Here is a 22,176-nt window from a genome sequence, read left to right on the forward strand (position 1 = left end):
CAGAAAAAAAATCAATATACAACCTGTTAATGAGGTAGTGAATTTGTTTGGATTTCAAGATTATATTCAAGTTTCAGAAAGAAAGAGATGTTGTTTAATTTTCCCACTGTACAGGTCAAAAATATAAGTGATGTCATCATGATCACCAAATAAATTGAGAGAGAGAGCGAAGTATTCAGAGCGAACAGAAGATTTTTCTTCATTGTAGAAGTTTGGACTTCCAGGAGCCACTTCATCAGTTTGTTGCATTGAATTCACCTTCTCTGACACTGTTACATACTGTTAGAAATGAAACACACTGGTTCACTTTAATTAAATAATTTGGTGAAACGGCTGAACACCTGACAAATAAATGACACTGTCACGTTGGTAGCTATTTTGATCAGATTTATTAGTTGATACATGTGTTAACTCTCTGATATTAATCTGACTCTACTTTTTTGTGTTGTCATGGAAACAACAGGTGCAATGAAAACATGGCATGATAAACAAACCAACTGCTTATTTTCGTCTGTTAGTATTTTTTTTGTGCTTTGATAATCTTCTGTTTGTAAGGTTGACAATACCTTCACTGGGAAACTTGTAAAAGTTTTCCACACAAAAATCAATAGATCAGATCTCCATAACTACCCAGGCTACAAGCATCCTCAGAAACTGCTGGTGTGTCTTCACAAAAAAATCAATACTTTCAAACTTCCATTTATCTGGTGTGTATTATATGTTACTGTCAGATTAAAGTTATTCATTTATGAGAGTATTCCAAGTTCTATCATATTGCCATGGGAGTGATATAACATTACCAGTTCAGTTACGTCAAGCTAAATCTTTTTTTTTATTTTTTTTATTTTACAATTTTATGTTGGATGTGCATCTCTCTTCATTATTGATAACAAAAGTTATAAACATCTGCAAAATTCTGTGCTTTTCAAATTCAAAGTTTTTAAAAACTTTACTTATAAATTGTCAGGTAAAGGGTAGCCAGCTGCTTTTGGGTGTTCAATAATTCACAGTGTAGTTGATAATAGGGACTCATTATAAATCCAAACAATATCTTGTGTAGACCAATCAGAAACCAGCAGAACAAAGGACAAAGGCCAAATAGGGAATAATGTTGTTGGTTGCCTGCATAATGAGGCAGATGGCTAGCATTATCATTAAGCAGTCCTCTAGGAAACTCAAAAGAACTAACTAAGTAAACTTTACTACAACTGCTTGAAAAGTGAAATTGTGAAAACTTATGGTGTCACTTATGAAATATTGACATTCTAGGACCATGTTTAGAGAAGGAAAATAATGTTAAGGAGAGTTAACGAAGTTTTTAATTGTTTGCTTCAAAGAATATCAACAAGATATAGTAAGTATTTGGGAAGATTAGCATTTTGCATCTAATTAACAAAGAAAGTTGGCAACAGTTGATAGTTTTAGGAGATTTAAAGAGATACAGAATGTTTTGGTGACATAGCTAGTGTATTGATTTTGTTTCCCAATGTTAATCAGGGTCAGATATTGGTGTTCTGAAATCTGAAACTGAAAAAGTTTTATGATAATGTTCCCACAGAATCCAAGATGGCTGACTTTTCCAAACTTGTTGAGTTTTGAGTAGAGGATGCTGAGAAAAGTAAATTTTGGTGACATAGGGATATGTGCTAATAGGGATAAAATGAAAGAGTGTGTTTCTATTAATGTATAATGTGTACATTTTGTTTTTATAGGAAAATAATTTATCAACAAATGAGACTACAGACACAGGATCTTGTAAGTTTTCTAATTTTCTTTCTTTTTAGTTAGTTCAGAGTGTGAATCTATGAATCCATGCTTTCAATAAATTTGTACCACTGGTATCCTTGTGAGGAAGATAATGTTTAAATAACCGTGTGGGAAATAAAACATTTGCATGAAAACTGGACAGGTGTGCTAATATACAAAGATGATTTTTTTGGTGACAGGTGTTGGGAGGGCTTAGTAGCTCTCTGTGTAAGAAATAACCAATGTGTTGATGTAATAGTTGACTGACTTCAGATAATGAATTGCATTTTTGAATTCTGTTGTTGCCAGGGTGGCAGATGAATTGGCGAACTTTCTCTCTGTTCATTATGTACCGGTGCATCAATTTCATTTTGATTTCAACAAACAATATTAAGTGTCTGCATGTGTTTGCTCAAGGAAATTAGTTTTACACATTAGTTGCATGAACAGAAGAAGAAAAAACCCACAAGTATATATATATAGAGAGAGCAGTTAAAATTTAGACAAATTCATTTCTTTCCATGACTGAATACAACTTATGCTTTAAAAATATCCTGTTAACAATGAAGGGGTGAAGATCAGTCTAGCTTATAAAGATACAAAATTAGGCAACACGGACCTCTGGGATCAGGTGTCTAGGAGGAGTAAGTATTCCGTCGACCGACCACACCTGCCATAATAGGATTCAGAATGTTTCATCTTGGCACAAGGATAGGATAGGATAGAGCTTGGTGTGGTCAAAAAGAAACTAAGCGAAAGGACTAGAGGACTGATTAATCTACATAATGAAAATTTGTTGAAAATTACAGAAATATGGAAGAGCTTCTAAAATGTTTATATTGTTTGCTGATTGTTCATGAGAGTGATGTGACTTGAAGTGGACATTTGGATATCTGACTAGTGGAAATGAAGATGGAAAGAGACTCTCATTGGATTGATTTTATGTCGTTAGTAGTACAATGTCATGCAGCGAAGGTATAAGACAAGTTCATCAGATCTCAGGTTTATAATGATATGTTAACAGAAGTACATAACTGGGGAGATTCACTATTGATCCAAAATAATGCTTTCATTACTATGTACCAAATCATATTTGTCAGTTTGACTGCTGTCATGTCAATGAACTTGAATGAAGAGCTATTGGAAGCCACTGACAGTGGCTCAGTGAGGAATTAGTCCTTCATGTCAGGCAATTAGGCATTCTGTAAGAAGAGTTCTGGGAAGATGGTTTTTTTCAAAGCGTTATTTCTGTGCATATATATATATATATATATATATATATAGATGATAAAAGTTACAAATATAATAGATATGCACACAAATTTTTTCACTTGCTCACACATTCAAACCATCTTTCATACTGACAATATTAATGATCACAATTTAATGAAAACCTTGGAAAAAAAGAATTGTACATACTATAATCAATTTTAAAAAAAAAACCAAACTATTTACTACTTTTTTTGCAATTGGTTGTTGTCCGTCGTCGTGCGTTAACAATTGAACATTTTAACTTCTTCTGGATAACTGCCATTCCAATTCTTTTCAAATTTGGTATGAAGCATCTTAGGGACAAGGGAGACATAATTGTAAATTTAAGGACTCTTGCCCCCTGGGGCCTTAGGGACATGGCAAAAACTTTTAAAAGTTGACCAATTTTCATAAATCTTCTTTTTTACAACTGCACATGTTTAAGAAAAATTAAATGCATAGTGATGTAGAGCAGGAAGGCTTCTACCAGAACTGCAAATTTCATGATCCCCAGGGTAGAGGTTCTGACTCCAGGGCAGAACCAAACTTGGTATTTAGTATTTATGTGTAAAACATTTTTAAAAAACCATCGTCTTAAATGCTATTGATACTAAATTGAAACTAAAGGTATATATAGAATTAACAGGTAGCCCTTAATTTGATGATACCTGCAGGGGTAGGGGTTTGGTATCAGGATGGGGCCAAAACTGTCAGTGATTGAAAGTCAGTGTTAACGATTGAACATTTTAACTTCTTCTGAATAACTGCCATTCCAATTCTTTTCAGATTTGATATGAAGCATTTTTGGGACAAGGGGGACATAAATTGTAAATTTCAAGACTCCTGCACCCTGAAGGCCTTAGGGACGAGGCAAAAACTGCCAAAAGTTGACAAATCTTCAAAAATCTTCTTTTCTACAACTGCACATGTTTAAGAAAAACTAAGTGTATAGTGATGTAGAGCAGGAAGGCCTCTACCAAAATTTGATATTTCATGATCCTCAAGGTAGAGGTTCTGACTCCAGGGCAGGGCCAATCTTGGTATATTTAGCATATATGTGTAAAACATTCAAATATATTCTTTAATGCTATTGATACTAAATTGAAATTAAATAGATATTTAGGATTATGTAGTCCTTTACTAAACTTGCAAATTTCATGATCCTAGGGATAAGGATTTAATGGTTCCAGGGTGGAGCCAAAATTATTATAATGATTATTGTCTTATATCATTTGAAAGACTTTAAGTTTGCTGATACAGTATAAAAACAAAATGCATATTTAGGTAAAGCAGAAAAGGGTGTACCAAAATTGTGAATTTTGCTATTCCAGGAATGGGTCCACATTAGCCATATTGTGTTAATGTTACAATATATTTATATGTAAAGCCTTTCACTTTTAGAGGGTATTTAAGTTTTAAGAACACATGTATCTTGTTTTATACTGTTTGCTGAATGTTAGAATTTAGCTTAGATATTCAGAACAGGAAGTTTGTGATTTCATAGCATACTGTTGATACTTTTAACCAATACTCAGGTGACTGATAAGGCCTGTGGACTTCTTTTACATCAAATTTAAGCAAAATGTTTGCCCTGTTATGAATGTATTATTCTACTGCTAATTGTCATACAATAAAGAAATTGAATTCCTGAATGGGATTGTTATGATAATAATCTTGCAAAATGTATCTTGTATTTTTTAAAATTAAAATTTAAAGTTTTGATTCCTTTTGACACAAGATTTTGTTTTTGTGTATCCAAAGTCTAAAGTATGTGTGGTGTTATTGTGAACGAGACAAGTTGACCACCTGTTTGATTCTCACCTGTACAGGGTCGGTTGTAGGGGGATTGAAATCATGTTCACTCTGAATTAAGGCTCTCTGGCAGTTGCTGCAGAAGTTCAAATATTTCACACAACATGCGATTAAAAACAAGAAAAGGCAATAAATTGGGATAGGCAGTATGTTATTAGATATTGTTTAAGCATTAAATTGTTATTTTTGACAACTGAATTGTATGAGTAACTTAATTATATTGGTGGGCGGGCAAATTCCATAGTGTACGTGATTGTGTTAAGTTAATTTGTCTGCCCAACATTTTGTTTTATTTGCACAATGGATGAAAAAATAATCATTTAATGCTTATATATGCATTATCTCAATAAAATGCTTCCATAGTATTAGGATTGACTGCATAGTTAATGTATTTGATATTGACAGAACAGTTGGATACCGTTTTTGGTGCTATATTATGAACTACATGAAGAGCTCTGTGCAATGTTAAATTCCCATTTTCTGTAGTGAAGGGCAGAGACCAAGAAATGCTCAATTTTATTGTGGAATAAATTACAAATTAGCAAAGTAGTTTAGTGGGAAATATACATACATTGACAGCGATTTTTTTCCTTATATAACTGGTAGTCAGTACCAATAAACGGTACCATTCCCAATGCCAAAAACCGTTCATTTTTCCCAATTTTGAGACTAAAAATTCCCAATTCACTTGCTGAAAAATAGACCACTGACATCGTAATTTACTTAGTCTGAAACGTTGTACGAGTTAACTAAAATGTTCACTTCCAGTATTAAATCGAAAGTACAGATCAAGTATTGTAGATCTATGACAATTTTAAAACGAACCTACGATGATTCTTATGTCTCACAACAGCAAATATTATCGTAAAAAAAGTTTGTAAAGTGATGAATACTTCTTGTTTTGTTCTTTCTTTTCTTTTGTTTTGGTTGAAATCATTTGATGCGTTGGTAGAAAATTCCTAATTTGTTCAATTTTGACGCTATTTTTCCCAATTGAATGGGTACCGGTACTAGTACCAATGGGTAGAAAAAAATCGCTGATTGATGTGTAAATATTTAAGAAATAAGGAGATGCATGTTGTGTGACATGTTTAAAATACCAACTGTCAGGCCATTCTTTTCACTGATTTTGACTATGGATTACTTCGTTTACCTAATCAAGATATAGGGCTCACAGTGGGTGTGCTCACAGTAGGTGTGACCATTCGACAGAGGATGCTTCCTAGGCACCTGATCCCACCTCTGGTATGTCCAGGGGTCCAAGTTTGCCCTACTGTACTCTTAATTTTGTATTCTTTATAGGAGTTATGAGATTGATCACTGTTCTTTTCACCGTTTCACACACACACATATACACGTGCGATAGAAGCTGAGGCCAAAATAAAAATATTGTTTGTTTCCCCTCGCCCGACCGAGTCTGAAAATTCACACCGACCCATAAGTTTTTATTACGCCATTCTGGTGAAGTTTTTTTTTTTAATTTTAAGAAAATTTCAAGGTCGTTTCTGGTGCAGATCAGTATTTTATAATGACAAAAATTTTCTATATCTTCTTTGGTTTCGATCCAAATTTTAAAAATAATAATACGAATACAGGAGGTGTTCTGGTCCGAAATCTAGAAATTTCGCCGCCTCCAGCTGGAGGCGGCATTCTCTGGCTGATTTCAAATACTTACAAGCCGAATTCAATTTTAAGCTCATAACTAATCAATAAAACGATTCTTCTTGTACTTACTAATATCGATTTTATGGGTTCTTTCATCACATAAACAGTCTCTTGAAAACATTTTATCAAACTGTCGAGCTTTGTTTTGAGTCACGAGACTCGTTTGCTCAAATGGCAGTGAAAATTCGGTTGACTACAACTGTTGGTTTCTGTTTAATATCGAATTTTGGATTGATATTTTCTTTTAATCGATATTAATAAGTACAAGAATCATGATTGTTTTATTGATTAGTTACAAGTGAGTTTAACATTGAATTCGGCTCGCAATTCGGACTAGTGATCTGCAAGATCGAGATGGAGAAATGTTGTCTATACGAGGAGCGAGGAAACAAGAGAATTCGGGGCATCCAGTGTGCAAGTTGTGTTCTTCAGTAGGGGAAAGTTCTGATATTTCGGACGGATGCGATATTTTTGACAGTCAATCAGAAGCATTCTCAATTTAACTTATTTCTGAACTAATGCTATATTTACAAACTGGAAAACACCTAATTATATGCACATGTGTAACTCAGCTCTGATTGGTTGATGTCAGCATCCATTTTGTTTGATCGGCAAAATCAAGTCCCGTTGAAACGTTTTCTGGTAAACTAGATCTACCGATATCATTTAAAAATATAATCAAAATCACTATCATATACAAATTAAGATAATGTGCAAAAAACAAAAGCATAAAATGTCAGTGAACCATAAATAAAAGACAGTAACCGAGTTTACCAATTTTATAACACCATGTGTCCAAAACTAACACCATGCATTGTCCATAGTTGCAACATTCTCCCTAACTTTATTTAAGTGTTAGTATGTGGCATAAATAGCAGAGAAAATTCTGATGAAACCCAATGTTCGTCGAATCAACCAATATGTATACATGTAGTCCAATGCCTAAGTTTAGTGGTTAGATAATGAGCATTTCCAAAATACATGAAGTACTGTCCGAAATATCGACACCTTCCCTAATTGCAAAACGTGGCAATCAAGCAGAATTTACGCGAGAACTGACTATACGAGTTTGATGAGGAAACATGGATGATGTGATTCACGACGTTTGGTATCGGGCATTGTTAATGGTTATGGGAATTTCATAATAAATAAAATTCTGCTAGCTAAAAAAAAAAAAAAACTTTTTACCTACCTACCGACCTTCCTCTGAAATTTAGGGTCGGGAGAGGGGAAACAAACATATTTTTAAATGTGGCCTGAGAACAGTTTTTTGCCAGCTTTCCGACCACCAAAAAACTGAGATGGTGTCCTCTGTAGGGCTGTCATGGTTCCAAAAAATTTCGGGTCGGTTCTAAAAATTTTTAGTTCGGGTATTTCGGTTCGGGTCTATATAACTATTTTAAGAATCTAATCTGCAGTTAAAATCCAAAACCTTTATAATGTATTTAGTCACAATAATTACTCGGGGACGTGGACTGAGGTTTAGACTCGACATTCATGGTACTAGAAACAGCATTGTCACTTCTACTCGTTTCCATCCATGCTTTCAATGTTTTGTCATTGACGATGATGCTCCTGTGGTGTATTTTCAATGCGTCCGACATATCTTACATGTATTGTCATTATTTACAGTTTTGTCGACAATGCCATCATTTAACAATTAATCAAAATACAGCCACCTTTGAGGATTTTGGCGACATAATTCTATTTGAAAAACTGAACCGAAATACGGAAAAATGGAACCGAATCCGACCCGAACAACATAACCCGCGGTTTTCGGTTATTTCGGGTAACCGTTGCAACCCTAGTCCACAGCTTCTATCACATGTAGAACTACCATTTTAGTATAGATATCATTTGTTCCTGAGAAAATTCTTCAAATGTTGATAGAAGTTACATTTCGTTATTAAAAGGTATTACTTAATCTTTTGAATTTTCCCATGTGTCAACTTTCATCGCCATTTTTCGTTGTAATTGATCATGTTTAAGTCACGTGATTCACCACCATGGATTACGTCAGCAGATTTTCATAGAATTTAAAGATAATCCTCAGATTCCTGGGTATGATAATCACTCTGCATGTCTGTTCATCTGGTCGTCTTGCACACGATATTAACTCGAGTTTCCTTGGTAATATTTTTATAAATTTTTTAAATAATGCTTGGTTTAGGCAGATGAAGACCCCTTTTGATTTTCAGATTTATCGTGACGCCCTCTCTGACTTGTCTGTTTTCTTGTTCACAAAAATCACTAAAACTGTTTTGTTTTCCAGACTTCGGAACAGATGAGAAAATGACACAGGTAAGGACATATATTTTCTAATTATTAGAATAATTCAAAGTCCCTTTCACAAGAGGAATGATGGTCAGCAAATAGTACACAAAGTATAACAAAATACACAGGACATTATTTATTCTTATTAGGTGAAATTTCTTAGGATTTTAATATAGGCCTATTAATGAATATGGGCTTATCTGAAATAATGTTCTTAATACGAGCAGTATATTTAGATATGATTTGTTCAATTTTTTAATAAGTCAATTTGAAAAAAGAAACTTTACAATGGTATGTGAACATATTTACTGTGAATTTACAGTAAGTGTGAACGACTCAGCTTCTCAAGTTCATTCGAGGTCTTGGATAGTTGGTTTCAAAACAAATCTGTCAATGTTGAGGCATCAAGGAAAGAACAATCACTGCGATTGGACCAATATTTAAAGGGGCGGGAATAAAAATAATTTTAGATGGTCACACGTGTCTTTACACTAGCGTGTCATTACATAATCTTTTAGCACGATGGAAGAGACTGCGAAAAGGGAAAACCAATACCAACTAAAACAATGACGTTGATTTTAAAATTACATGCCGAGGGTTTATTTTATGGTAAAATCAGTAAGAAATTAGGCGTCGCAAAGGCCATGTTATAAAATTGTCAATCATGGGAACTCTTACACCGAAAATGTCGCCAACGAAGCTCACACCGGATGTACTTTTGTTAATCGAGTATGAAATTAAAAAGAAATCAAGTCTATATTAATAGAGAAATCAGACAAAATTTATTAAGAAGAAATATTTGTACCCCTGACAATGTACCAAAGGTGCCTTTAATTTGTAGAACTGCGAGAAATTTTTAGGGAAATTACTTTCAAGAAACTGCAAAGAAAATCCAAGAGAAGCATATTTCGTCTGAACACAGGGACTCGTCACGAAATATTTGTCTTTTTAAAATTTGACATCGTCTATTCTATATTTACAAATAAATGTAAATATAGAATAGAGAGGGTCAATTCGTGACGAGCCCCTGTGGTCTGAACACAAACGAAGTGTTGAAAATTTCTTTGCTACTGATTTTATTGCAATTTAGGCCGAGTCAGTTTTATATATATATAGAGAGAGAGAGAGAGAAACTCTAAACGCTTTGTTGAAATATTTCGACCGGGTTACCGGTCTTCTTCAGTCGTGTTTTCGTGAAGAAGACCGGTAACACGGTCGAAATATTTCAACAAAGTGTTTAGAGTTTTTTCTGTATTTTACTTCCAAAAAAGAGACTATATATATATATATATATATATATACATGTATATCATGGACATACCATAGGAACTTGAAATTTTATCAATAAAGTTAATAAAATGTACTTGATTGACCATAGCTCAAGGCTTGGTCAATCAAGTACATTTTATTAACTTTATTGATAAAATTTCAAACTCCTATGGACATACAGTTAGGGGTGGACCAGTGATATAGGTTCAAAGGTACACCAGTATCGCAACATTAACAATAGACCTTTGCTGTGGTTTATTATGACGTTCTAGAATGCTAACAAAATGCTGAATTTCTTTGATAATGTGTTACATGTATAGGAGAGGGGTGGTTTGGGGAATTTAGTTTTTGCTAGAATTCACAGAACTTGCCGTTGTTCATTCAATTAACAGTATCTAGCGATGGTTACTTCCGAATTTCTTACGAAAATGTGGGTATATACAACAGTAAAAGACATCAAAGCATGCCATGTGTTGAAAATAATGTTTTCTCGAAGTAGAATATCTATTGATCTTATTACTTAATCTGACAAATTATTTTAGGGGCGAGATCAAATGTTCAATGTTGGAGAAAACTGAGTTCGCATAGTTCTCACCAAGACACACACACACACACACACACACACACACACACCCCACCCCCCCCCCCCCCCATACAAAACTAAATATGAAGTATGTTGAAACTAATCGATTAACAAGTAAAACAAATGAAAGTGTACATTGAAATTATTAAACGTTTATTAAAATGTATTATTTGGTTTTAAAGTCAGTTGTCTTTTTTCCCCACTAACGTGTAATCGATGTCGGATGACAGAAACTTACGAGTTTAACCCCCTCTTCCCCCTAACTATTTGAATTTAGAAATTTTTCCGACATCAATCTTTTCCAATGCTTTGCAAGATTTCGAAAATATTCTCTGAGAGCTTTATTTTAAAATAACAATATGGAAACTGCGAATGTGAAAGAGACAACAAAACAAAAGCATTGTTCTTAAACGGACAAAATCGCCTATAGAAACATGTACTGAAATTTCTGATCACTTAAAACTGACAAGTATCTACAGGAATTTAAGGGAGTAACCTTTCAATTTTTATTGGGATATAGAGGCAACTGCGGATCCTGCCTTTTCCTGCAGCATTTTCGATCCCGTCTTTTTCTTTTCTTTTCAATATTCAGCACTATTTGATTTCTGGGATATTGCTATCCTGCCTTTTCTTTACATATCGGAGCTCGCCTTTTTCACCCTGTATTCCCCCTCCCATACCTATTGATACTGCGATGGATTATAAGTATAACACGGTTATTCCTGTTTAAAAGATAAAATCTATAAGGTATCTGATAAAAGTTATATCTTCTAAAGTTTACAAGATATCTTGTATCTTTTATAAGACATCTTATATTTTTTTCTTTATAAGATATCCCATCACTTTTATACATGTAGATATCTAGTATATATAAGATAAACTTTACAAGACATTTTATTAACGTAATCTCAAATCTCCGTTGTCAAATCAAAACCGATATTGAATCTCACGCTACTTACGGTGCAATTTACACTGAAATCAAATAGTGAAACTTACACTTGTTAGACACGAGATAATATAATGCCAAATACTTGGGACCGCCTACTTATAATTTAACCGACCTATCAAAAGCGCTCTTTAAAATCACTCGGGGACTTTCCAATGAACTATCTGAAGCACGTCATGTACTTGCCGATATGTCTCGTTCACACTTACTGTAAATCCACAGTAATTCTGTAAACTAGGGCTGAAACGATATGCTCCCTTCATGATACGATGCTTATTGCAATATTTCTGCTATGATTCAGTATTTTCAATATGATACATTTTACCAGAGACATGTATATAACATATTATACATGTCTCTGATTTTACAGAAGAACCCAGAAATAACTTTGAAAAAAAATTTGATTACGAAGATTCAGTGTCAATTTTAAAAGCATAATGTTATCAAACCGCGAAACTGTAAGATGCCTGTTGGCTCTGTAGTTTAAAGTGATAAAGTTCATTGTATCTGTCAGACTCGAGGCTGACAACAGTCTGACCATTAGCAGACACCATTTTGTTCCCCATGCATGCAAAAATAATAAGTACAGGTCAAGCCTAATGTATTTTACTGAATCCAGTTTAAAGAAACGTATTGAACCAAAAATTGAGGCAATGAATCAAACATTTAATCAAGCATTTATATTAAACAGTGAATTGTTCAGTCCTAATGTAAACACACTTATTTTAGTGGTGATCATATTTTAGCACTTTTCACACACCTTTTGGTCTACCAACTAGAGATTAGCTAACTTTTCATTTGTTATTTGTGACTGTTAATGCTGATTTAATGGTTAAAACTAAGTTTTATTGGCAACATGTTGACAGAGCTGGTAAAACAGATTTGCGACTGTTAAATAAATGGTCACAAATAACAAATGAGAAAATAATTATTCCCATTTTGATGCAGTTTATGCATTTTGCTTGATGTTTACATTTTGTTTTGTTGAATTTTCTTTTTTTGTTTTTAAATGAAATATGACACAAAATGTTTACGCTTGATGTTATGTTTTTGTCTCGTTATATTATGATTTCACAATGCCTTATGGAAAGCTTATGGTCCCATTAATGCTTGTTTAGCTGCCTAAACATCAATGCATTATCCAATCAAAATGCAGATTACAAACTAGTCTAGTTGCATTAAAATTCAAATTTATGCTAATGCATGTTTAAAACCTAAAATATTGTTGCTTTAAATCTCCATTGATCAACCATTTATAGGTGTGAAGTGTAATCTTCTACTAGGACGGTGTAAATATTGTAAAAACGAAGGTAAAAAGCAGCAAGTATATTTATTTTAAAATTAACTTGTTTGTTAAATATAACTTTCTATAATTATAGATTCATGTACACATAATGCAACTATTAAACCAAAGTGAGCGGTGAAATAAAAAACAATGAAATTTAAACCTATTTCCAGAAATCATACAAGAACTCCTCATATCGAGGAGATGAAAGAATAGTTTTAGAAAAGAATGGCAGAAATGTCTCGTGTTGCCTTTAATTCATTGTCAATGTATAAAATTGTGATAATTCCTGTTATTTACCTGGGACTAGTAGATGCAATCAATACTCGGATGGTGCTTTTTGATAATTGATGCAAATTTTGACATTGTAATATGTGATTTCACTATAAGCAACATTTTCATAAAGGGAATATTGAAAAAATAAATTGAAATTTCAAAACAATCATCTCTATAATTGGCAGCTTGTAATTTCTGAGCTCACTATACCTAGAGGCCACTGTACACACGGTATGTGTTCTCCATATCAAAATACAACTTACAAAAAACAAGAGCCCTGTGTAACCATCAATTTCAAAATAGACTCGCAACAATGAAACCCAATAAAGTGTATTTCACGATCAATGCATCAGTAAATTAATTATACATTTATAGTCACAATCAGAATTGGAAATGACTAAAGCTACCAGGTTGTCACACAGCTGACTGACCTTCACAGTCCAAGGCAATAGTAGATTGCTGGCAGTTTTACCCAAGCATTCAATATTGCAGAAAATGTTTTAATATTTATCAGTTCTAACAATTATTTGTTTCATGTAGAGTTTATTAGAAAAGTCACAGAAGAACTAACATTGATATAAAGTTTTGCAGGCACGCAGCCTGGATTAATTACATTTCAACATCTCTTCCCTACTTGCAGAGTCCGTTTTTCATTTATATGCAAAATTCGATTAATTGGCTGGTTGTCCCCCCATTTAGAACTAGTGATACTTCTTACTAATTTTCAAGTGACCGATAAGGCCTTTAAGCCTCTTGTATGAGATGGACATTATTTGGCTTACTGAATGATGATCTCAACTTTTATCCATGTGCATGGAGATCCGGGTTAGAATATGTCCACAGTACTCGTTGCAGGAGGCAACTAAATGGGGGGGGGGTGGGGGGGGGGGGGGGTCCTTCAGATGAGATCGAAATATACCGAGGTCCCGTATCACAGCAGGTGTGGCACGATAAAGATCCCTCCCTGCTTAAAGGCTGTAAGTGCAGAGCATAGGCCTAAATTTATCAGCAATGTTGACGTCTCCATATGAGTGAAAAATTCTCGAGAGGGACGTTAAACAATATTCAATCATTTATTCATGATGACTTCACAAAAAATGGCGTGTGTGTAACCCTTATTTTACAGATCTATGTATGTTTGCCTGTATTGAATTGTTAAATTATAATAGATCATGCAACTTATTTATAGATATATTTTAAAAAAAAAGATAACTTTTTTTATCTATTGATCATGTAATACTGTTTTGCTTTGCAGACACCTGTTTGTGTTACAGAAGAGCAGAGTGAGTGTATTATGAGGATTAGTTACTGCTTATTTTGTGTATTAGTTTATCATGCCCTAATCTATTCAAGTCATGTAGAGTTTTTTTGCATTGATGATCATCTGAATGTTACATCTTTCATTTAATACAGTTTTACCAAGATTAAAAGATTACTATTTCTAAACATTGGGATTACATTTCTAAAATTATTTAAGTGTGATTGCCATGAAAATCTCGACATTGTTTTTGTTTGACATCAATCTCATGCATGGTGTATTATTAGCTGCAATAATGTAGCCCAATCCAATTTTTTTTTATTCTGACGTTTTCGGGATAGGGCTACAATTCCATAGGATCTCCGTAATGGTGCAAAATAATTTTATGAATAACCGATAATAAACTCTGTGTATTGGTCCCAAATGTTGTTTACACCAAAAGGAGTACCAACTTTGTGCTCGGGCATGTCTAATAAAGGTGTTTTTCATTAAATATAATGTACAGCATGCAAAATTCTTCGTCTGCTCCGCCATGCTTGTTATCGCGAGATCTCGTAGGTGGATCTAATGAAAAGCCTAAACATTGACAATCAGCGCGAAAATGTAGTTACTCGAGCCACTTCGACAAAGGAAAGAAAATCATATTGTTGCAGAAAGAATTTACACTCTGCTGTTCGGTTTTTAACTTGATATTAAATTCAAACCTTCTCAATACCGACGAAATAGCTTTCGCCTCCATACTTGTCCATTGATGTAAATACCACCTTATATGGCATATGCAAATGACTTGACAACCGGAAGTTGAAACTTCAGTACATCAAACATGGCGCATAAATATGAATCGAGAAACTGGGATTTATCGAAATTGTTGAAAACGGTAGAATAGAGCCTCACAAATCTAAAGTTGCAGGTTGTAAATTTATATATTGACTAAGAAACATAGAATATCATTTTATTTACGTAAAGAAAGTCAGGAAATGTTTAGAATGAGCGCAAATGTTGCGGGAGTGAATCACTCCCGCATTTGCACCATTACGGAGATCCTAAGGAGTTGTAGCCCTCTCCCTAAAAAAAAAAAAAAAAAAAAAAAAAAAAAAAAAAGTCAGAGAGGGTTACATTATTGCAGCTAGGTGTATTATATATCGTAGATACTCCAAAAAGAAAGTCAGAAAGTGATGCAGAAAATGGAACTCCAGCCAAAGTTTTGAAGATAGAAGAGGCATGTGAAGCACAGGCAAATAGGAATGGGAGCCAAGAGACGGAGATAAAGCTGGAGTCAAACGACACTGACACCTTAGTGTATTCTGTGGTATTAAAGAGTACAGAGTCTGAAGAACAAGTTCAAGTGAAGGAAGAGAAGATCACTGAGGAGCAACAAGGGATAGGTCAACAAACCAATGAAGGGGAGGATCTCAAAATGGAAATGAAAGATGAAGATGAAGAAGACGATGATTTCCAGGTAGTGGCTGAATGGAAGTCATCGAATAGCTGTGAAGATGTCCAGGAAATTCAAGAGGAGAAGGATGATGAAAACTTGTCAAACACAGGTGAACTGATGGGTTATGATATTTAGCTCGCTTAAGTTCATCATCTGAATATCTTCTGCTGTCAGCTAAATTTTTACATATTCAACTTCCTCAGAATATGCAACATATATACATGTGTGAAAATTGAACATCTCTGAATTAACATGGCTGCAGTTAGTCAACTTTAAAATGATGATGTATAGGCAGTATAAATACAATGATCCATTGGGCCGGAGTTGGTCTACAGTAGATGTCTCGAGAGTTCCTGTGGATTGTATTTCATGATATTCTTTTTAATAGCAACAGATTGATAAATTTGATTTAACAAATATAATATTCACCAATACTTATCATTTTGTAGATATGAATTTGAAGATTTTGAGTTGAATTTCTTTAAAAATTAGATGGTACAGTTGGAATTTCTTTGAGAATTAGATGGTACAGTTGCGCGGTGAGGCCCATAGGTCTAGGATGAACAGTCAAGATGGAAGATATTAGAATTTTCTAAAAATAAAGAAATTATATATATAAAAGAAGAATTTTCTAAACTAGAAACTCTCTTGAAAACCACTGTAATAGTCCGTAGAAACTAGTGATGTACCGATTGTCACCGACTTTCGATTGTGGGTCGCTATAACTGAAACGATGTGAATAATCGATAGTGATTTTGAAAATCGAAAATCGCCGAAATCGGTATTTTAAAAAAAATAATACGAATATTCCTACCGCGACTTATCTAAAATCAAAAATGGCTGACGAAGCTGCATCAACCGATATTATTGAATATTGTTTACTGTTTCTCTTGAGAATCTCTCACTCATATGGAGACGACACCATTGCCGGTAAAGGCCTTCAAAATTTAGGCCTCTGCACGGTGCTTACAGTCTTTCAACAGGGAGGGATCTTTATCGTGCCACACCTGTTGAGACACGGAGCCTCGGATTTTGCCTCTTACAACAAGCAAGGGGTAATGAGGCTCTATTCTAACCCGGATCCCATAAGAACAGATCAATCTCTATCCCGGGAAAATAAAATCGAAAGTATGGGATTAACTTCAAATTTCTAATTATGATTTTGGACGTCTCCATATGAGTGAAACAAGATACAATCAATCTAATGATTTTATTCTAATTAACTTAATATCTAGGGTAAAACATAAAGTAAATTTAATATATTTATGCCATAAATTTGAAATCATTAAAATTCGATTATTTTTCGATTAATCAATCGAAAAGGTACATCCAATTAATCCGATCATCTATTAAATTTATTTTCCCAATTGCCCATCACTAGTAGAAACTGATTTTCTCGTATTGAGAAACAAATTCATCCCTATTTAGCTCACCTGAGCTGAGTATTCTATTGAACCTTTTAGCCCACCTAAGGTTTTGACTGGTTAACTTTACTGATCAAAATTTCTCTTCAGTTGTTGTATATTTCACATTATGAATTTCTTCTGTAGAACCACTGTGCCAAGTTTAGCTAAATTTGCCACAAAATATCCTTACATAAACTGGATTCAAGTGTTTTAGGTCACCTGAGTAAACTCAGGTGACCTATTGCAATGGTTGGTGTCCGTCCTTTGTTATTAATTTAACATTTTTAACTTCTTAATAACTACCATTCCAATTCTTTTCAAATTTGGTATGAAACATCTTTGGGACAATGTCTCAGGACAAAGCAAGTCACAGTATGGGTTTGAAATATATTCGTGTGCTTACCTACTGGGAAATGTTATTGTCCAGGTGGTTTTTATGCTTCATTACACAGGATGGATGAATTGATCAAAATTAGCTTAGATATATTTAAAAATGTAGTTAGTATATGTATTAGAAATGATAAGACTTGTATGTTATACAGATCTGAAATGTCCAACTCCTGGATGTGATGGTTTAGGACATATAACAGGGCTGTATTCCCATCACAGAAGGTAATTAATAACCTCTACATCATAGGAAAGTTTCATTGAAAGCACAGGTGACTGTTAGTGGACAGGGTTCAAAATTACCTCATGTCTGTAACTCTGAGACTAGTAAAAAAAAAACATGTCAGACTAGCAAACTCTCTATGGCACTAGTCCGTACTGACTGGTGAAAATCCGGCTATCATCTTAAATTGGTTAAGATTTTAGCAAATTTTCTGTGTCTCTCATCAACACTAAATTGAAATTAAGTGGATATTTAGAATGAGGAGGTAGTCCTTTACCAAAATTGTAAATTTTGTGATCCCATGGGTAGGGGTTTTGGTATTAGGGTAGGGCCAAAATGGTCAGTGATTAAATGTGTTAACAATTGAACAGTTTTTAGCTTCCTCTTGATAACTGTCATTCCAATTATTTTTAGATTTGGTATGAAGGATCTTTGAAACAAGGGTGACATAAATTGTAGATTTCAGGACTCTGGGGCCTTAGGGGCAGGGCAGTGACATAGCTCTTGTGTTCCACATGTAGATTCCTTGTGACAAGACTTTTATTTTGGTACCAAAGTTTTTTACCTTGCAACCTTAACAAAAGAGTTTGACCTACTTTTTAAAAAAAGTTAACCTAGGCAATATCTCCTGAACTACTTAAGATAGCCTAGGGGCTTTCATATTTTGTATGTAGATTTCATATCACAAAACCTTTCATTCTTTTCTTTGTTGCCGCTAGTGGCATAGTGTTTCACAAACATCTTGTTTATAATTGTAATGCCAGAACTGTCTCAAACCAGGTTATGATATACAGTTTAAAAACATTAACCTTCATTCTATAATTTAAATTAAAATTTTGAATAAGATGTGATTTACATAATATTTGATATGATGCATGTAAGTATCATTGTTCCAATGCTTTGAAAATGTATTTTCTGATGTCTTATGCTGTCATTATATAGTGCAGCATATAAACAAACCAATTGGTATAGTTTTGATGAATGATAATTAACAAACTAAATTTGTGTTACAAATGATGCATTGAAAGAGTTGGGTGATTGCTTTCTACTCTAAAACAAGTGGAGGTATCTGTTTTTCAGTTTGTCAGGTTGTCCAAAGAAAAGCACAGTTCCCCCAGAAAGTAAGTTTTATTGCTTGGAATGAGTTGGGTGGGGAGCATATGAAAATTTGATTGTTTTTGATAAATTTGTATTGAAGCCCAGAGATCAATCGTTTCAATTTTTGTTGTCTTTTAGTTTTGGCAATGCATGAAAATTTAGCAAGGTAAGTATCATATTTAGCTGAAGTTCATGAGATCATGTAGTTTTAAAACACATAAAATGGTAAGCTAGTGAATGACATACATGTGCACATATATGAATATTACAGGTGCCCTACCCCAGGTTGTACAGGAAGAGGTCATGTGAATGCCAACAGAACCACACACAGAAGGTATGAATAGAAAATTCTGCATCTGATTTATTGTCAATATAATATCATTCACCAATACTTATCATTTTGTAGATATGAATGCTAAATGTATGTCTGGAGAATTCTTTGCTCAAGCAGAAAACTTGGATATTGTTCACTCAGTGTACATGGCTAATATTAATCAAATTTTATGTAAACAGCTTATCAGGATGCCCCATAGCAGCTATGGGAAAACTAGTGCAGACAACACAACAAACCGCAAAAAAGTCAGGTGAGTTGAATTTTCATGGTATAGTTGTCAAAACTTGTGAAATGGTATCATATTTGTCAATGTGTAATTCTATTTTGGTATTCACTTTCTGTGGCTAATGATATTAAAAATCAATATATTGCAATATTTGTAAGTTTGTATTTGTATGGCTTCTGTAAATCCTTAAATGTTGATATATTTGGCTTGCACATGATTGTTGTTGTTTTTTTTAACTTCTGATTTGCCGAATTATGTCAAGTTTTACTTTTCATTTGCCGAATTGTGTCGGGTTTTACTTTTCATTTGCTGAATTGTGTCCTGTTTTACTTTTCATTTGCTGAATTGTGTCCGGTTTTACTTTTTGTTTGCTGAATTGTGTCAGGTTTTATCATTTGCTGAATTGTGTCAGGTTTTACTTTTCATTTGCTGAATTGTGTCGGGTTTTACTTTTCATTTGCTGAATTGTGTCAAGTTTTGTTTTTGATTTGCTGAATTGTGTCATGTTTTACTTTTCATTTGCGGAATTGTGTCAGGTTTTACTTTTCATTTGCGGAATTGTGTCAGGTTTTATTTTTCATTTGCTGAACTGTGTCCGGTTTTACTTTTCATTTCCTAAATTGTGTCAAGTTTTACTTTTCATTTGCTGAAATATGTCAGGTTTTACTTTTCATTTGCTTTATTGTCTCAGGTTTTACTTTTCGTTTGCTGAATTGTGTCAGGTTTTACTTTTCATTTGCTGAAATATGTCAGGTTTTACTTTTCATTTGCTTTATTGTCTCAAGTTTTATTTTTCATTTGCTTTATTATCTCAGGTTTTACTTTTCGTTTGCTGAATTGTGTCAGGTTTTATCATTTGCTGAATTGTGTCAGGTTTTATTTTTCATTTGCGGAATTGTGTCAGGTTTTACTTTTCATTTGCTGAATTGTGTCCGGTTTTACTTTTCATTTGCTGAATTGTGTCAGGTTTTATTTTTCATTTACTGAACTGGGTCCGGTTTTACTTTTCATTTCCTAAATTGTGTCAGGTTTTACTTTTCATTTGCTTTATTGTCTCAGGTTTTACTTTTCGTTTGCTTTATTGTGTCAGGTTTTACTTTTCATTTGCTGAATTGTGTCATGTTTTACTTTTCATTTGCTGAATTGTGTCAGGTTTTACTTTTCATTTGCTTTATTGTGTCAGGTTTTATTTTTCATTTGCTGAATTGTGTCAGGTTTTACTTTTCATTTGCTTTATTGTGTCAGGTTTTACTTTTCATTTGCTTTATTGTGTCAGGTTTTATTTTTCATTTGCTGAATTGTGTCAGGTTTTACTTTTCATTTGTTGAATGGTGTCAGGTTTTATTTTTCATTTGCTGAATTGTGTCATTTTTTTTTCATTTGCTGAATTGTGTCAGGTTTTACTTTTCATTTGTTGAATGGTGTCAGGTTTTATTTTTCATTTACTGAATGGTGTCAGGGTTTTTTTTTCATTTGCTGAATTGTGTCAGGTTTTACTTTTCATTTGTTGAATGGTGTCAGGTTTTATTTTTCATTTGCTGAATTGTGTCGGGTTTTTTTTCATTTGCTGAATTGTGTCAGGTTTTACTTTTCATTTGTTGAATTGTGTCAGGTTTTATTTTTCATTTGCTGAATTGTGTCCGGTTTTACTTTTCGTTTGCTGAATTGTGTCAGGTTTTATTTTTCATTTGCTGAATTGTCATGTTTTACTTTTCATTTGCCGAAATATGTCGGGTTTTACTTTTCATTTGCTTTATTGTCTCAGGTTTTACTTTTCGTTTGCTGAATTGTGTCAGGTTTTACTTTTCATTTGCTGAATTGTCATGTTTTACTTTTCATTTGCCGAAATATGTCGGGTTTTACTTTTCATTTGCTTTATTGTCTCAGGTTTTACTTTTCGTTTGCTGAATTGTGTCAGGTTTTACTTTTCATTTGCTGAATTGTCATGTTTTACTTTTCATTTGCCGAAATATGTCGGGTTTTACTTTTCATTTGCTTTATTGTCTCAGGTTTTACTTTTCGTTTGCTGAATTGTGTCAGGTTTTACTTTTCATTTGCTGAATTGTGTCAGGTTTTACTTTTCATTTGTTCTTTATGTCAGGTCTCCACCTTGTTTTGCTCCCAAAAGATGATGATCCTTCCAAAGCTGTGTTAGCTGCCTGTAATGAAAAAGAGCTCATCCGATTGGCTGCTCAGAAGTGCAACTCTGTCGCAGGGAATGGTTTGTACCCCCAGAATTCATTACCTTTTCCTTAAATAGAAATAATTTAATCATCTAAAAATTGGTGTTGTAAATATTAGATTGCTGGAGAATCTCATACTCTTATCAATTATGTATGGCTATGTGTACATTGTTGCAAGGATGAAGACTATATACGAGGTAGATGAATGATGAATAAACAAGTATCATTTATATTATATAGAGGATATTGGATGCTTTGTAGTTGGATATGGAATTTATTTCACGAGTGAGACAGGATTTTTTTCTATTTTCACGACAAAACACGAGTGAAAATATTTTTAAAATCCTGTCTTATGAGTGAAATAAATTCCATATCCAATTACAAAGCATTGGATTTTCTGTTTATTACATTTTCTTTAGTTTTTGAAACATGTTTATTTCAAATCTTAAAGGATATGTGTATGGTGATACACAACATAATGTCACAATCAGTACAGTGAAAATATTATTTTTATTC

The 22,176-nt window shown here is 33.6% G+C and overlaps 1 protein-coding gene across 4 annotated transcripts in view; it reads left to right on the forward strand.

Moving 5' to 3' along the window:
• The window catches only part of LOC125668649 (myelin transcription factor 1-like), a 31,531-nt gene that overhangs the window by 6,069 nt on the left and 3,286 nt on the right, over positions 1 to 22,176 (forward strand). For 2 of the 4 annotated variants that reach the window (XM_056162550.1, XM_056162549.1), the window contains 10 exons: positions 1,713 to 1,755; positions 8,747 to 8,775; positions 14,363 to 14,390; positions 15,514 to 15,912; positions 17,752 to 17,821; positions 18,900 to 18,940; positions 19,056 to 19,083; positions 19,189 to 19,251; positions 19,431 to 19,501; positions 21,579 to 21,698. In XM_056162550.1, coding sequence (XP_056018525.1) covers positions 1,713 to 1,755; positions 8,747 to 8,775; positions 14,363 to 14,390; positions 15,514 to 15,912; positions 17,752 to 17,821; positions 18,900 to 18,940; positions 19,056 to 19,083; positions 19,189 to 19,251; positions 19,431 to 19,501; positions 21,579 to 21,698 — 892 coding nt within the window. Of the gene's footprint in view, positions 1 to 1,712; positions 1,756 to 2,256; positions 2,722 to 6,186; positions 7,117 to 8,746; positions 8,776 to 14,362; positions 14,391 to 15,513; positions 15,913 to 17,751; positions 17,822 to 18,899; positions 18,941 to 19,055; positions 19,084 to 19,188; positions 19,252 to 19,430; positions 19,502 to 21,578; positions 21,699 to 22,176 lie in introns of those variants that run through there. The other 2 variants (XM_056162551.1, XM_056162552.1) reach the window with 2 other exon arrangements.

The sequence above is a fragment of the Ostrea edulis genome, chromosome 4 (assembly GCF_947568905.1).
Source record: "Ostrea edulis chromosome 4, xbOstEdul1.1, whole genome shotgun sequence".
NCBI classification, from domain to species: Eukaryota; Metazoa; Mollusca; class Bivalvia; order Ostreida; family Ostreidae; genus Ostrea; species Ostrea edulis.